We start from the raw sequence: 15,490 nt of genomic DNA, 5'->3' as shown, positions 1-15,490 counted from the left end.
CCAGGCTGGTCTCAAACTCCTAGGCTCAAGCAATCTGCCTGCCTCAGCCTCCCAAAATACTGGGATTACAGGTGTGAGCCACTGTGCCCAGCCAATGAACGGTAATATTTTGAAAATAATCCTCTTTCTAAGCAGTAGGTCAAGAGTGGGCTTAAAATAGTCAGTAAACCATGCTATAAATAGATGTGCTGTCATCCAGGCTTTGTTGTTCCATTTATAGACCATAGGCAGAGTAGATGTAGCATAATTCTTAAGGCCTAAGGATTTTCAGAATATTAGGTGAGCATTGGCTTTAAATCAGTAGCTGTATTAGTCCCTAACAAGAGAGTCAGCCTGTCCTTTGAAGCTTTGGAGCCAGGCATTGACTTCTCTGTAGCTATGAAAGTCCGAGATGGCATCTTCTTCCTATATAAGACTGTTTCATCTACAGGGACAATCTGTTGTTTTGTGTAGCCACCTTTATCAGTGATCTTACCTAGATCTTCTGGATAACTTGCTGCAGCTTCCACATCAGCACTTGCTGCTTCACCCGTACTTTTATGTTATAGAGACAGTTTCTTTCCTTCAACCTCATGAACCAGCCTCTGCTAGCTTCAGACTTTTCTTCTGTGGCGTTCCTCACCTCTCTCAGCTTTCATAGAATTGAATTCGAGTTAGAGCCTTGCTCTCTGGATAAGGCTTTGACTTAAGGGAATGTTGTAGCGGCTTTTGATCATTTATCCAGACCACTCAAACTTTCTCCGTATAAGCAATAAGGCTGTTTTGCTTTCTTATTTGTGTGTTCACTGGAGTGGCACTTTTAATTTCCTTCAAGAACTTTTCCTTTGCATTTACAACTTGGCTGTTTGGTGCAAGAGGCTCAGCTTTTGGCCTCTTGGGACATGTCTTCCTCACTAAGCATGATCATTTCTAGCTTTTGATTTAAAGTGAGAGACCCATGACTCCTCCTTTCACTTGAACACTTAGAGGCCATTATAGAGTTCTTCATTGGCCTAATTTCAGTATTAAATAGGGCAGCCCAAGGAGAGGGAGAGAGTTGAGGCAGTGGCCAGTCAGTGGAACAGTCAAAACATGCACAACATTTATCAATTAAGTTTGCCATCATATACAGATGTGGTTCATGGTGCCCCAAAACAATTACAATAGTAACATTAAAGATCACTGATCACAGATACAGAAATGAAGAAGTTTGGAATACTGCAAGAAGTACCAAAATGGAACACAGAGACATGAAGTGAGCACATGATGTTGGAAAATGGCACTGAAAGACTTGCTCAACACAGGCTTGCCACAAACCTTCAATTTGTAAAAAACAAAACAAAACACATCTTCAAAGTGCAGTAAAGCAAGGTGCAATAAAGTAAGGTATGCCTATACTGTATAAAGTACAAACAGCTGCCTTTATTTTGAGGTAGGGATAATCAGCTGAAGGACTTTTTACCTGGGGTCTTTCTCAGTTCCAAATAACCTTTTCTCACACAGTCTGAACAGTCCACTGAGATAGACATAGATCCTTGAAGCCATGGGTCTTCTAAGAGAGCTATAACTGGGACAGTATCACTTCTGACCTCACTCTGGCCTAAGGAAGGTACATCCTTCGGCTCCTGCCAACTTGGCAAAAAGCTTTATTCCCAGATGTTTTGCTAATTGAGGTCTTAGTGTTTTCTGATAATCTGTAGTTTTCTGTAAAGCTTCTTTATAGGACTTAGCACACTTGTAGTAATTTAAGTAACTATTTATTAGTCTGTTATTCTCTCTTAAGCTATAAACTTTAGTGAAGCAGAAAGTCTATTTTGTTCATCACTATCTTCCCAGTCCTAGCATATAGGTACTCAAATATTTGTTGGCATACTAACCGCATTATCTCACATATCTAGGATGTGGCTCCTATAAAATTTAGAGAGCCAAGTGGCAGCTTGTGCATCCTCATAATGTGTTGGGTGGGTCCCAAGAGTGAGCACCTCAAGAGAGCAAGGCAGAAGTGCATGGCATTTTTATGACTTAGTTTTGGAAATCATGTATAGTGTTTGTTACTTCTGTCATACCTTATTGGTCAAAGTAGTCACAAAGTACTTTCCAAGTTCAAGGTCAGGGAATAAGGACTTCATCACTTGATGGCAAGAGTGTCATAGTTACATAAGAAGAATATGTGAAATGGGAGATCTCGTATTGGCTGTCTTTGAAAAAGAATGTTACAGTTAATTTTCACCATATTTGGAAAACTTTTTGGCCCTTCTTTCTTCAAACATATTTTCTGTCCCCCTCCACATTGTTTTTTTTTGAGACTAATTATATGTATGCTTTATATCTCACTGATTAAGACTTTGCTTCTTCCTTTTCAGTTATTTTTTTCTCTCTGCTTCATTTTGTGTAGTTTGTATTACTATTGTCTTCAGGTTTACTGTTATTTTCTTCTGTAGTCTCCAGTCTGTTGTTAAGCTCATCTGTTGAATTTTTTTATATCTTCTATTTTCTCGCCTTATTATGTTCATATTTTCCTTCAAATCCTTGTGCATATTTATTCTATTTTAAGTTAACTATTACTTGTCAGCTAATTCTCTTTATCTATCACATTTCTGGGTCTGTTTCTATTAACAGATCACTCCTATCCCAATTACAGTATTTTTCTGCTTCACATATCCAGTAATTTTTTATTGCATGCTAGACATTACAAGTGCTACATTAAGTATCTGGATATTGTTGTCTTTAAAGGATATTGGCCAGGCGTGGTGGCTCACACCTGTAATCCCACTTTGGGAGGCCAGGTGGGCATATCGCCTGCGGTCAGGAGTTTGAGCCTGGCCAACATGGTGAAACCCTGTCTCTACTAAAAATACAAAAATTAGCCAGGTGTGGTGGCAGGCACCTGTTGTAATCCCAGCTACTCAGGAGGCTGAGGCAGGAGAATCGCTTGAACCCAGGAGGCGGAGGTTGCAGCGAGCCGAGATTGTACCATTGCACTCCAGCCTAGGCGACAACAATGAGACTTTGTCTCAAAAAAAAAACTGAAAATTGTTTTGGCAGGTAGTTACTTGCTAGTCAGCTTGACACTTTCAAAGCTTGCTTTTAAGCTTTGTTAAGGTAAGTGTTTGGAATAGTTTTTGCTCTAGGGCTAGTTTAGTTCTACTACTAAAGGATGATTCTCCTTAGAGCTCTAATGAATGTCCCTGGTATTCAAGGTCGTCCTATCCGGATAGGGGGAACACAGATGTCCCCCAGCCTGTGTGAGCTCTGGGAATTGCTCGGCTTGCAATTCCAGTTTGCAGTTTCATTGCCTGGCTTTGTGGGGTTTCACCTAACACATGTGTAGGTTAGTATTCAGTAATGGAACTAAAGGGATCCCCATGCGGAGGTCTCCCTTCTGGAGGTCTTTCTCTGCGCTGCAAATCTCAGCCACCTCAGTTTCCACAAATTCCAATCTCAGTCTACTCAATTCATCAAAAAAGGATATACTGTGGTCTGCAAAGCACTTCCAGGCAGAAAGCTGGAATGATCTTCGGGCTCACCTTGTTTCCCTTTTCTCAAGGATCACAATTCTTTACTGCCTATTGTCTGCTGTTTATATCAATTTTTTCATGTATCTTTGATCCAGTTTTCTGGTTGTATGTGGTGGAAGAGAAGATTCTGTACCAGTAATACATGTTGAAGTATGAGTTTTACCTCCAGGATTTCTTTCTTCTTTTAACCACTTAAAGTACAACCTAGTTTCCAAATGTAAAAATGAAGTCAACTTTGAGTTAGAATAAATAACTTGGCTTCAAGTTTCAGGCCTACCTCTAACTTGCTGCATGAATATTGGCAAATCTTATTTGTTTTTTGGCAGACACAGCAAAATTGAATTGAATATAATCCTATTCGCCCTATTTCTCAGGCATTCTGTAACAAGCAAATAGAAATAAAAACAAATCACATTAAATAAGGATGAAGTTATATTTATAGTTAGTTGGCAACTCACTTCTCAAACCTCTCTTGCCTATCTTCCAGTTCCATTCTCTAAAGAATAAAAGTGCCTGAGTTAAAAGTGTAGTGAGACTGGTGCTGTTTCACAGCTTCTCCTCTTAATATTAGCCAACTGCTACTGAATGTTTTCTATGTGCCAGGAACTGTGTAAGCCTTTTATGTGAATAAATTTACTAAATTTTCTTTTTTTTTTTGAGATGGAGTCTCACTCTGTCACCCAGGCTGGAGTGCAGTGGCGCAATCTCGGCTCACTGCAACCTCTGCCTCCCGAGTTCAAGCGATCCTTCTGCCTCAGCCTCCCAAGGAGCTGAGACTACAGGCGTTTGCCACCACGCCTGGCTAATTTTTGTATTTTTAGTAGAGACATGGTGTCATCATATTGGTCAGGCTGGTCTTAAACTCCTGACCTTGTGATCCGCCTGCCTCAGCCTCCCAAAGTGTTGGGATTACAGGCATGAGCCACCGCGCCCGGCCTTACTAAATTTTCATAACTGCCGTAGGGATAGGTACTATTATTGTCCCCACTTGACACCTGAGAATGAGATTAAGCAACTTGGAGAAGGTCGCATAGCAAAGTGGCAGTGGCAGAACTAGGACTGATTCTTGAGCCATGCTCTTCACCACCACTATGTGACTACTTAAAAACTACTGAAAATGCATCAACTGCTGCTGATATAGAATCATTAATTATCCTTAAATATAAAAGAGCATAATCTCTGCCATCCTGTTAACAAATCCTGTTTGTTTAGTCAGCATGACTGATTTCCATGGGGAAGCAGAAAGATTGGGCTATCATTGGAGTATGTGATTCCTGAGAAAAACACCGTTAGGATGGCTGGAAATGGAAGATGATGTCCAGCACCAACTACCTTGAGAATAGGCTGTAAGTGGAGTACAGAGGGTCTAGTGTGGTTCTCAGAGGGTCACTGGTGTGTACTGAATCTCTACTGTCTGTCTTTTAATATTAATAGGCTCATTATTCTTTTTTCTCTCCTTTCTCAGACACATTTAATCAAACCAGGCACCAAAATGCTAACACTCCTTCCTGGAGAAAGAAAGGCTAGTATTTATTTTACTCAAAGAAGAGCTCCATCTACAGGCATTCACCAGAGAAGCATTGCTTCCTTCTTCACCTTGCAGCCAGGTATGGTGGCCCATGTGGGAATACTTCATTATCCAGAGCAAAAAAGGAGTGTGTTCATTTGTCCATGTTAGAACATTTATGAGAAATGGTGAAACCAGTGCATTATGTTAAACTTAGCCTATTAGAAGAGGTTATAAAACATAATCGTTGCCTTTTGAAAAGCAATATATGTGTGCTTTTACAAACATACTTTTCTGGTTCTGTTTTGCTCAACTTAAATATTTGTATTCGCTGACAGAGCAGTCAGGAAAGGTGTACTTGGGCGTTGGAGGTGCACTTGGGAGTTGGAGGTGCACTGGGGAGTTGCCCTGCCATTAGTTAGGAGGTATATATCTTGGGTTGCCCACAATGGGTACTCTGTCTAAGGTTAATTGGTAATTGATATTTTTGTGTGAAGTTTCTCAAATTAGTGCAAGGTTCAAAGATGCTTGTTCTTAGAAAGCCTCACATAAAGTTGGTTTATGTCTCATCCTTTGGCAGTTCTTTGCTTCCAGGTCCCTCTTCAGGGGAGCAGCTGACTCAGCAGGCTGGGCCTTAAGCAGCAGGGTTCCTGCCACTTGGAGGGTGTTGGGAAGAGTGCTCTAATGCTGGGAGTGATTCTCAGGATTGCTTCGCCTAAACCTTCAAAATGCCCTCTCCCTCCTCCAAACAAAAACTTATACTCTTTTGTTTTATGTAAGGGCAGATTTAAATTAAAAAAAAAAAAAATTAACAAAAAAACTTCTTCCACTTATAAATTCTGGTGTATTTTATAATCTATATTGAATTCTAAGGAAAAGTTGAGAATTCTCACAAAACCTAGTTTCTGCAGTATAATTCTTATTGGAGTTATTCTGCTTTGTTTTTATAATTAGATCTTGGTGTAATTTGAGCCAAGTTGGGAATTCCATGTCCTCCATCCTTATCTTAAGGCAGAAGAGAATCCACTCTATGCCTGATAAAATTAACAGGCTGGACACTAGTAGTTGTTTCACTATTCTACGTACTGACTGACTTAGCATCCTAATTGTGTCTTCACTCCCTTTCCAATGAAATGCCTGGGGAGTGGAGGACCCACGTTTTTCACACTGTCACCAGAAGGTTTCTCAGAGTTGGATGGTTAATGTCATCTTTAAGACCTTACAAAACTTGTATGTGTTTAGCATGTTTCTTTAAGGATAATGTCCAGGAATGTATATTTGGCCAGAGGATCATCATTTAGTAAAAACCACATTAAATAAAAAACAAAAGCAAAACTGATGTGCCCTATGCTAAACAAACCTACAAATGAAAACTCAGCTGGTAAAGTAGGCTGTGGTCTGATTGTATGTGATGTTTGACATTATTAGGTAGGTGATGGGAAGTATCCATGTATTTGAGTAGGGAATATAAGATCTGATGTTTTAGAGTTCATTCATGAGAGACTGGCAAGATTGAAAACAGGAAGATTGGCTACAAAATTATGTGAAGAGGCTAAGACTCCTGCACTAGGTAGTAATAGTAGCTGATACTGATTTCAGAAAAAGCCAACTGAATCCTGCTTAGGGCAGTTTTTCTGCAGAATAATATTTGTTCATTTGTTTTATTAGGAAAGACAAATGGTAGTGACCAGAAGAGTGTTTCATCTCATACAGAAAGTCAGCTCAACAAAGAGTCCAAGAAAAATGTGACCCAGCTAGACCATTTGATCCCAGGCTTAGCACATGATTGCATGGTATCCCCTTTAGCCACTTCAACCACTGCAGACATCCAGGAAGCTGGACTCTCTCCTCAGTCCCTCCAGACTTCTGGCCACCACAGAACTGAGCTATCTTTGCTCCAGCCTGATACTCTAGACTGTGCTGGAGAGAGTAATACCCCATTGGCTTTTTCCTTCACCGAGGACTTGGAAAGTTCTTGTTTGCTAGACCAAAAGGAAGAAAAAGGGGATTCTGCCAGGAAATGGGAATGGCTTCATGGGTCTAAGAAGAACTGTCAGAGTATGAAGAAGCACACCAAACTACCTGGGGACAAATGCTGTCAGCCTTTAGGCAAGACTAAATTGGAAAGAAAGGTGTCTGCCAAAGAAAACAGGCAGGCCCCTGTCCTCCTTCAAACATACAGGGAATCCTGGAATGGAGAAAACGTAGAACCAGTAAAACAAAGCTCTTGTCCGGTTTCTGTGTTTTCCTGGGACAATGAAAACAATGACAAGGACTCCTGGAGTCAGCTTTTCACTGAAGATTCTCAAGGTCAGCGGGTCATTGCCCACAACACTAGAGCTCCTTTTCAAGATGTAACGAATAACTGGAATTGGGACTTAGGGCCGTTTCCTGACAGTTCTTGGGCTCAGTGCCAGGAGGATGGGCCAACTCAAAATCTGAAGCCCGATTTGCTCTTTACCCAGGACTCTGAAGGTAATCAAGTTATCAGGCACCAATTCTAAATGTTTTGAAGCTTTGTTCCTAAAAGTACCTTGAAATGACAGAGATGTAGGAAAATATAGTTGTGGGTGGAGAGGCGAGTTTGTTTGTTTAGGTGGGAAGGTGGCATGGGATGAAGTTATCATTACTGAGCATCTTCCCTATGTAAATAAAGGGCAGTACCATTGTTAAGACACTGGGTTTGCCATCATGGCTTTCCCTCAGGAAGATGGTGGCTGATAAATTCCCTGAACAAGTCTATGATGAACACTGAGGCAGCACGGTGGGTATTTATCTCTCCATGAAAGCGCCTTTTACTTAGCCTGCACAGAGCCTTCCAGATGTCTGACTGGGACCTTGCTTATGGATGTGTGGGTTTTTTTTTTTTTCTTTTCTCTTTTTTTTTCCTCAGATGGAGTCTCACTCTGTTGCCAGGCTGAAGTGCAGTGGTGCGATCTCAGCTCACTGCAACCTCTGCCTCCTGGATTCAGGTGATTCTCCTGCCTCAGCCTCCCGAGTACTGGGACTACAGGCGCATGCCACCAAGCCCAGCTAATTTTTTTTTGCTATTTTTAGTAGAGACGAGGTTTCACCGTGTTAGCCAGGATGGTCTCCATCTCCTGACCTCGTGATCTGCCCGCCTCGGCCTCCCAAAGTGCTGGGATTACAGGTGTAAACCACCGTGCCGGGCCAGATGTGTAAGCTTTTAAATCTCTGGCTGATCTTAACCCACTTCGACCTAAGCTTGGGATGATTACTCTTGACCCTTATTTTGAGTGATTAGCACATCTCCCCACAACCCAGGTGTGCGCAGAAGAGAGGCAGAATGGTGCTAGTTTCTTATTTTATTTTTGTGGTAACTCTACAGCACTTTGAAGTTATATACTCTATGTTTAAATATACCCCTTAAAAAGCCTGAGCTATATAACAATCTGGATGTGACTGTGTTACCCTTTTCCCACAAGATAGGAGGGAATCCCCTTTGTAAAACTATGAATCCAAATAAATGTTTACAAAGTGGCTCTTGTGGTAATTGGTAATTAAACGATTATCAATTTTATTTTTGAAAATGCAACTGTAATAGTGTATGTTGTCATTGCCCTGAGTCTGATGTGAGCCAGAGTCTAGTTTGACCTGTCTTCTACCCAAGGCATTATCCTTTGTTGTTGATATGGTACCTAAGAGGCTTAAACAATCTCTAGGGGACAAACTTGCAGGTTATAAGATAGAACTGCTTTTTTTCTTTAACTTAAATTTTAGTTTTTTGAGACATGGTCTCGCTCTGTTGCCCAGGCTGGAGTGCAGTGGCATGAACACAGTTCACTGCAGCCTGGACCTCCTGGGCACAAGTGATTTTCCCACCTCAGCCTCCTGAGTAGCTGAGACTACAGGCACATGCCACCATGCCCAGCTAATTTTTAAAATATTTTGTAGAGATGAGGTCTTGCTTTGTTGCCCAGGCTGATCTTGAACTCCCAAAGTGCTGTGATTAGAGGTGTGAGCCACTGTGCCTGGCCTAATTTAAATGTTAAATTCTACTTTTGTGTTCTATGTCATCTCTCCGGTCCTTTTCCTGGAAGACCTGCTTTTTTAAGAATGTATGGGGGCCGGGCGCGGTGGCTCAAGCCTGTAATCCCAGCACCTGTCTCTTATACACATCTAGATGTGTATAAGAGACAGGTATGGGGCTTAGTGCGGTGGCTCATGTCTGTAATCTCAATGCTCTGGGAGGCTGAGGTGGGAGGTTTGCTTGAGACCAGGAGTTCAAGACCAGCCTGGGCAACATACAAGACCTCATCTCTACAAAAAAATTAAAACATTTCCTGGGTGTGGTGGTGCATACCTGTAGTCCCAGCTACTCAGGAGGTTAAGGTGGGAAGCTCGCTTGAGCCCAGGAGTTTCGAGGCTGCAGTTAGCTAATGATCCCACCACTGCACTCTGGCCTGGGCATTACAGAGCTAGATACTGTTTCTAAAAAAAGAAAAAGAGTATAGGGCAAAATCTCTACAGAAAGGGGGAATAAAACCCCTAGAAGGGCAGGACCTTATGAGGAAAGAGGAGAAGCCAGTAGCCTGTTTAAGTTCATACACTTTAAAATGAACAATAATCCTATCCCCTGAAGGATACTGGGTAATCACAACTCAAGAGATGGACACAGCAAATGCATTCTCTCTCCAAGTCCTTCCTTTAATGTCAGGTAGTGCTTCAACCCAAACACACACAGTATACATACCATAGAGAAAGGGACCTGAGGGCATCTGAGTCATGCATGGTGTGGTAGGTACAAACCTTGGCCCAACCCAAAGGAGCAGTCAAGGGCCTGGAAGAAAGATGGTATGCTCTTTCCCCCTCCTCCTTTCTCTTTCCTACCGGGCTTAAGGTCCGTGAAAGAGAAAGTTTTTAATCAGTGGAACTGATAAGGCCTCAGGGCCATGGAGGGTAGATTTGGTTGTTCAGTAATATAAAATGTGTTTAAGAAAAAAAACAGCCCAGGCTTCCCAGCAGTAGCCCATGTGTTGGCTGGTTCAGCAGCCTGACCTCTACATCTAGACAAGGAAGTGAGGAGGGTGATTGCTGGGCATTGGTGTAGGTTTATGATGGAGCAGCATAAGATTTTCCATGCCCTGTGAACATGTATACAAACATTTATAGCCCCTTCCCCTCAGCCCTGCTCTGCTGCAAGGAAGCTGCTGAGAGTGAGTGACAGCTGGGCACAAAGTGTCTTGTGAGACCAGTTATAGGGTCTAATGCAGTGAAGTCAGTCAGTCATTTCGGACCTGTTTTCACACAGGGGCAAGGAAAAACCAGAAACAACTTCTCTCTTACCCTTTAAACTGAGATACTTCATTCTACACGATTACCTGAAACAAATGTCTCAGGTCAAATCACAAGCCTTAGCTTCTGCCAGGGTTTGAAGTCTGGGAAACATATAATCCAGCTCTTCTCTTTCAGTCCAAGCTCTAGCTTGTTAGCAAGACTGTTGCAGAAGATTTCTCCTTTAGAGGCAGAAACATCTGTGGTGAGGAAGGCAGCTATTGAAGGTATTCCAGGAGCATGAGACTGAGTTTGCAGAGCTGAGGGTTGTCAGTTTCCTTTTCTACTGACATCTTCTTCCTTTAGAGCAAACTTCCTTCGTAGGACCTCAGAGATAAGCACAGCAGGGTCTTCCTCCTTCAATGAACTCCGGTTCCTAGAGACACAATAATAGCTTGAGTACTTACTCTTTCCTGGGTAGTGTTGTATATATTTGAATACATTATCTCATGGAATCCTCACAACAATCTTACTAGGTAGGTGCTATTACAATTCCCTTTCACAGATAAGGAAATTGAAGCACAGAAAGGTTATACAAGTTGCCCAAGGTCACTAGTCACTCAGCAAGTAAGCGGTGAATCCAGAGTTCAAAACCAAACTAGCTGGTTCCAGATCTCTTAACTAGAATGCTTTACTATTTCCTGAAATAGCTATGAAGTGTGGGCAAAGTAAAGGACCATCAATCGGTTAGAGTTGCCCTCTGGTGGCTAAGCTTCTGCTTCTGCCTTCTGGCCCTATGTTTTCTTAGTAGCATTTCCCCAGAGGGTCAGCAGGGGAAATAACTGATGACTCTTGGCTATTCTAACCCTTAATATTTCTGGGGAAAAGGTGTGCTTGGGATTTCCTACTTCCCGGTCTCCCCTTCAGGGTAGATGATTTTTTACGAGAGCCAGAATTAGAGCAAAACATTCACACAAGAAACGCATGGGAACAAAACCAACTCCAGACTGAAGTAGGCCCAAATTATCTGATACATCATATAAGAGGGTCCTAGATACCCGGAAAATAGTTGCTTGAAATCCTAGTGAACTTATATACATTCATCCTCAAGAAGGTGTTTTACTGGGGAGTAAGCTAAATATAAGAGCCAAGACTGATTATTCAACCTTCAAAGCAACAACAAGAGGGACTGCGTTTGGTTGGTGACATATCTGAACCTTTGCTGACTGGGGTACTTTCCCAGTCTTATTCACTGACCCAGCTTCTTCTGATCCGAAGACACAAGTGGGAGGAGGGGGCTGGCAATAAGGGTCTTGAATCTAATTTGGTCCAAAAGGCAAGTAAGAGAAAGTTTGAGAGTCAACCTAAAAAAACATTGTGTTCAGAAGAAAACAGCTCAGGGAAGACCAAAAGCAGCAGCAACTGAATTTGGGAACGTGGAAGACCAAAGAGATATGGGTGAGTATGACCAACCTGACTAGGGCCAGTGAAGGAAGGTTAAGAGTGACTTCCCTAAACAGGTCAACTGCCAGGAAGCAATGAGGGAGTCACTTAGCCTGGTCTACTTTTCAGAGGGAAATGGATCCCAGGAGACAAAAAGGGATCCAGGGCAAGTAACTTTCCCTTTAACAGGAACTTAACATCAACTCAGGAGACCTCACTTCCCTGTCCCCAAAACAGTTTTTCATCTGCATTAACAAACAGAGCTGCACAAGCTGGGCGCTGGCCATCAAGGTCTGGCTCTCCAATGCCCAGGAACCTACATTCAAACCAAGCTCCTCTGGTGAGTCCTGTGCAGCTGTTGAAATCACAACCCACAACTGGAGAAACACTATGCAATGGGGTGACTTCCTGAGGCTTCTTTGCCAGATAAAGTTTTTCAAGGTAGGTATTCCCCAAAGTCCCTCATACTCCATCGGAAAAACCTAGAGCTCCACTCCTTGGGGTTCTACTTTATTAAGTTAAAGGTGTATTTTTAACAAATCCGAGCAATTCTGATGGGCAGCTAGGTTTCGGAACTACTGGCGAGTCTCAAAAACCTTGTTTTCAAATCACTGAATATGCAGGGTTGGTTTGCACAATGGACCACTGTATTTTAAAGTAGAAATCTCCAACTTTATGAAATTCTCCTCCCACCAAAAAAGCCTACCAATTTGAGATAAGAAAACATAACAAAACATAATGTCATGCAACCCCTCACTTTGAAGGGTGGGGCATGAAGACACTGTCACTAGCAGTATGAGAACTGAAGTGATAAAGCCACCTGAGGACAGAAGTTGGATTAGATGAGCTGCCTTATAAAAGTCCCTACTAGCCTCATATTTGGTTGGGGTGACCTAACCCAATAAATGTAAAGTGTTGCTCTTTCCTCAAATTGGGGCCCCAGGCACTGGCAAGCAGGTAGTCAGCAAGCTTTATGAATGACATAACATATGGTACTACTAAGAACTTACTATGTTGCATTAGATCACTGGCCATGGGCAACTCAGAGTAAACAGATACTAGAGCTCCTCATCAGATACTTACAGATCTTGGCTCTGTTTCATTCGGTGAAAGTCCTTCAGGATACCCATCATATCTGCAAAGCTGCTGGCCTTGGACAAAGAGATGCAGTCATCCTCTTCAGACGAACTGCAGGTAGCTTTGTGTTCTGGTTTGCAACATTCAGGGCTGGCAGAACAAAGCAGGGGGACTGATGGAAGCTCAGGGACCTCCACCTCTGTCTCCTCGGTGATGTCACTAATGACAAAGGAAGTTGTAGAGTGGAATGAGGATCCAAAACAAGGTAAGGGAGAAGAGACATTTGAACTTCCTGGAGATAAGAAATCTGGCGTTAATGAAGCCGAAGCTGAAAGAGAAAACAATAGGCATGGATGGACATTGGGGCTAGAACACAGTAGGAATATCTTCTCCCCACAGCCCTGCCTACTGAACATTCATTTCCTGGGCTGACACCATGACAGTCTGGGAGAGCCAGGATGGTATCTGTAGCCACTGGAGGGTCATTCCACTATGCTTCTCACTCAGGGGCTCAGAAAGCTGTAGAAGCACTGGGCTTTTCCAGTGTTCCAGGAGGGCAGGAAAACCCAGCCCATAAAGGCCTTGGCATTTAAAACTGCCATTCCACAATAGGCTGTGGAGTGATAGCCTTGTCATAGGCCAAAGCAGCAGTGACAGCTAAGGCCTGAATTTGTCCTTTTCTCTAACTAGGCTAGTGCTTTTGACTATGCTCCTTTGAATCTTGCTATCTGTGAACTAAAAGACATGTTCCGAGCAAAACGAGAATGGTGACAGACCTCCCAACCTTCCCAAATTTCAGTAGAGAGAATTTCCTTAATTTCTACATTTCTAAAAATACTTTGAAAACACTAAATACACTAAAAACTATGTTTCTAAAAAACGTGTTACTTCAGTTTGTCTCTTGGATGACAAAAAAGTAGCCAAGAAATATAAATGGAGTTTCAGTGCAATTCTTCATAAAACTTCCATGTGAAGAAATTAAATACATGAAGATTTCAAAGAATACCATGATTTTCATGCGTCCTACCAACTGATAAATTTAGGAGCTATGACTCTGAGTCAATGCAGAGTGAAAAAATGAGGATGGGAGGAATATGAAGATAAGCCCTGAGCATCTTGGGAGAGATCCACCTGTTGGTTGTCCATGCCTCTGGTCAAGGCAGGCTTCCCATCCATTTCCAGTGGTTCTGCCTTAACTGTAGACAGAAAGCTGGAGGGATGGGTTACAAGGCTTGTTTGCATAATGGACCTTTTTTTTTTTTTTTTTGAGACAAAGTCTCACTCTGTTGCCCATGCTGGAGTGCAGTGGTGCAACTTTAGCTCACTGCAAGCTCCACCTCTGCCTCTGCCTCCGCCTCCCAGGTTCAAGTGAGTCTTGTGCCTCAGCCTCCCAAGTAGCTGGGATTACAGGCACACACTGCCACGCCTGGCTAATTTTTGTATTTTTTGTAGAGACAGGGTTTCACCATGTTGGCCAGGCTGGTCTCGAACTCCTGACCTCAAGTGATCCACCCGCCTCAGCCTTCCAAAGTGTTGGGATTACAGGCGTGAGCCACAGTGCCCGGCCACTGTATTTTTAAGGCCAAAATCTCCAACTTTATGAAATTCTCCTTCCACCAAAAAAGTCCACTAATTTGAGATAAGAAAACGTAACATAATGTCATGCAACTCCCCACTTTGAAGGGGGGTGGGGCATGGGGACAATGTCACTAGCAGTATGAGAACTGAAGTGGTAAAGCCACTTGTGATCCCTGGTAGAAACGACAAGGCGAGGGAAGATAGGTGCTTAAAAAGGGTAAGTCTCAGCGGTGGTGGGGGATATGTTTACTTGTATTGAAAAGGAAAGCAGGGTGCGGTGGCTCATGGCTGTAATCCTAGCGTTTTGGGAGGCTGAGGCAGGCAGATTGCTTGAGCTCAGGAGTTTGAGACCAGCCTGGGCAATGGCGAAACCCTATCTCTACTAAAAATACAAAAAATTAGCTGAGCATGGTAGTGTGCGCCTATAATCCCAGCTACTCAGGAGGCAGAGGCACGAGAATTGCTTGAACCTGGGAGGTGGAGGTTGCAGTGAGCCAAGACTATGCCACCGCACTCCAACCTGGGTGACAGAGTGAGACTGTTTCAAAAACAAAAAGAAAAGGAAAGCCAGCGGGCATGGTGGCTCATGCCCGTAATCTTAGCACTTCAGAAGGCCGAGCTGGGTGGATTACTTGAGGCCAGGAGTTCGAGACCAGCCTAACTAATATGGCAAAACCCCGTCTCTACTAAAAATACAAAAATTAGCCAGGCGTGGTGGTGCACACCTGTAATTCCAACTATTCAGGAGGCTGAGGCATCAGAATCGCTTGAGCCTGGGAGGCAGAGGTTGCAGTGAGCCAAGATTGTGCCACTGCACTCCAGCCTGGGCTATAGATCAAGACCCAGGATCCTGTCTCCAAAAAAAGGAAAGCTGGCCAGGCTTGGTGGCTCACGCCTATAATCCCAGCACTTTGAGAGACTGAGGCGGGTGTCATCTGAGGTCAGGAATACAAGACCAGCCTGGCCAACATGGTGAAACTCTGTCTCTACTAAAAATATAAAAATTATGGCTGGCGCGGTGGCTCATGCCTCTAATCCCAGCACTTTGGGAGGCCAAGGCGGGCGGATCACGAGGTCAGGAGATCGAGACCATCCTGGCTAACATGGTGAAACCCCGTCTCTACTAAAAATACAAAAAAATTAGCCGGGCGTG

The 15,490-nt window shown here is 43.0% G+C and overlaps 2 protein-coding genes across 6 annotated transcripts in view; one reads left to right on the top strand and one right to left on the bottom strand.

The window, feature by feature from the left end:
* The window catches only part of AUNIP (aurora kinase A and ninein interacting protein), a 27,416-nt gene extending 16,868 nt beyond the window's left edge, over window positions 1-10,548 (top strand). Inside the window, exons 2-4 of one of the 2 annotated variants that reach the window (XM_011981608.1) lie at window positions 4,963-5,104; window positions 6,673-7,479; window positions 10,438-10,548. In XM_011981608.1, the coding sequence (XP_011836998.1) occupies window positions 4,963-5,104; window positions 6,673-7,479; window positions 10,438-10,457 (969 nt within the window). In that variant the 3' untranslated portion in view covers window positions 10,458-10,548. Of the gene's footprint in view, window positions 1-4,962; window positions 5,105-6,672; window positions 8,506-10,437 lie in introns of those variants that run through there. The other variant, XM_011981607.1, reaches the window with a different exon arrangement.
* The window catches only part of MTFR1L (mitochondrial fission regulator 1-like), a 13,244-nt gene continuing 7,401 nt past the window's right edge, over window positions 9,648-15,490 (bottom strand). For 3 of the 4 annotated variants that reach the window (XM_011981609.1, XM_011981611.1, XM_011981610.1), the window contains exons 6-7: window positions 12,766-13,087; window positions 9,648-10,675 (exon numbers count right to left, since the gene is read on the bottom strand). In XM_011981609.1, coding sequence (XP_011836999.1) covers window positions 10,570-10,675; window positions 12,766-13,087 — 428 coding nt within the window. In that variant the 3' untranslated portion in view covers window positions 9,648-10,569. The remainder of the gene's footprint in view (window positions 10,676-12,765; window positions 13,088-15,490) is intronic. The other variant, XM_011981612.1, reaches the window with a different exon arrangement.

The sequence above is a fragment of the Mandrillus leucophaeus genome, unplaced genomic scaffold (genome assembly GCF_000951045.1).
Source record: "Mandrillus leucophaeus isolate KB7577 unplaced genomic scaffold, Mleu.le_1.0 Scaffold23, whole genome shotgun sequence".
Lineage (NCBI taxonomy): Eukaryota > Metazoa > Chordata > Mammalia > Primates > Cercopithecidae > Mandrillus > Mandrillus leucophaeus.
Note: the sequence above shows the minus strand (reverse complement) of the source record. Positions and strands in the feature narration are given on the sequence as shown.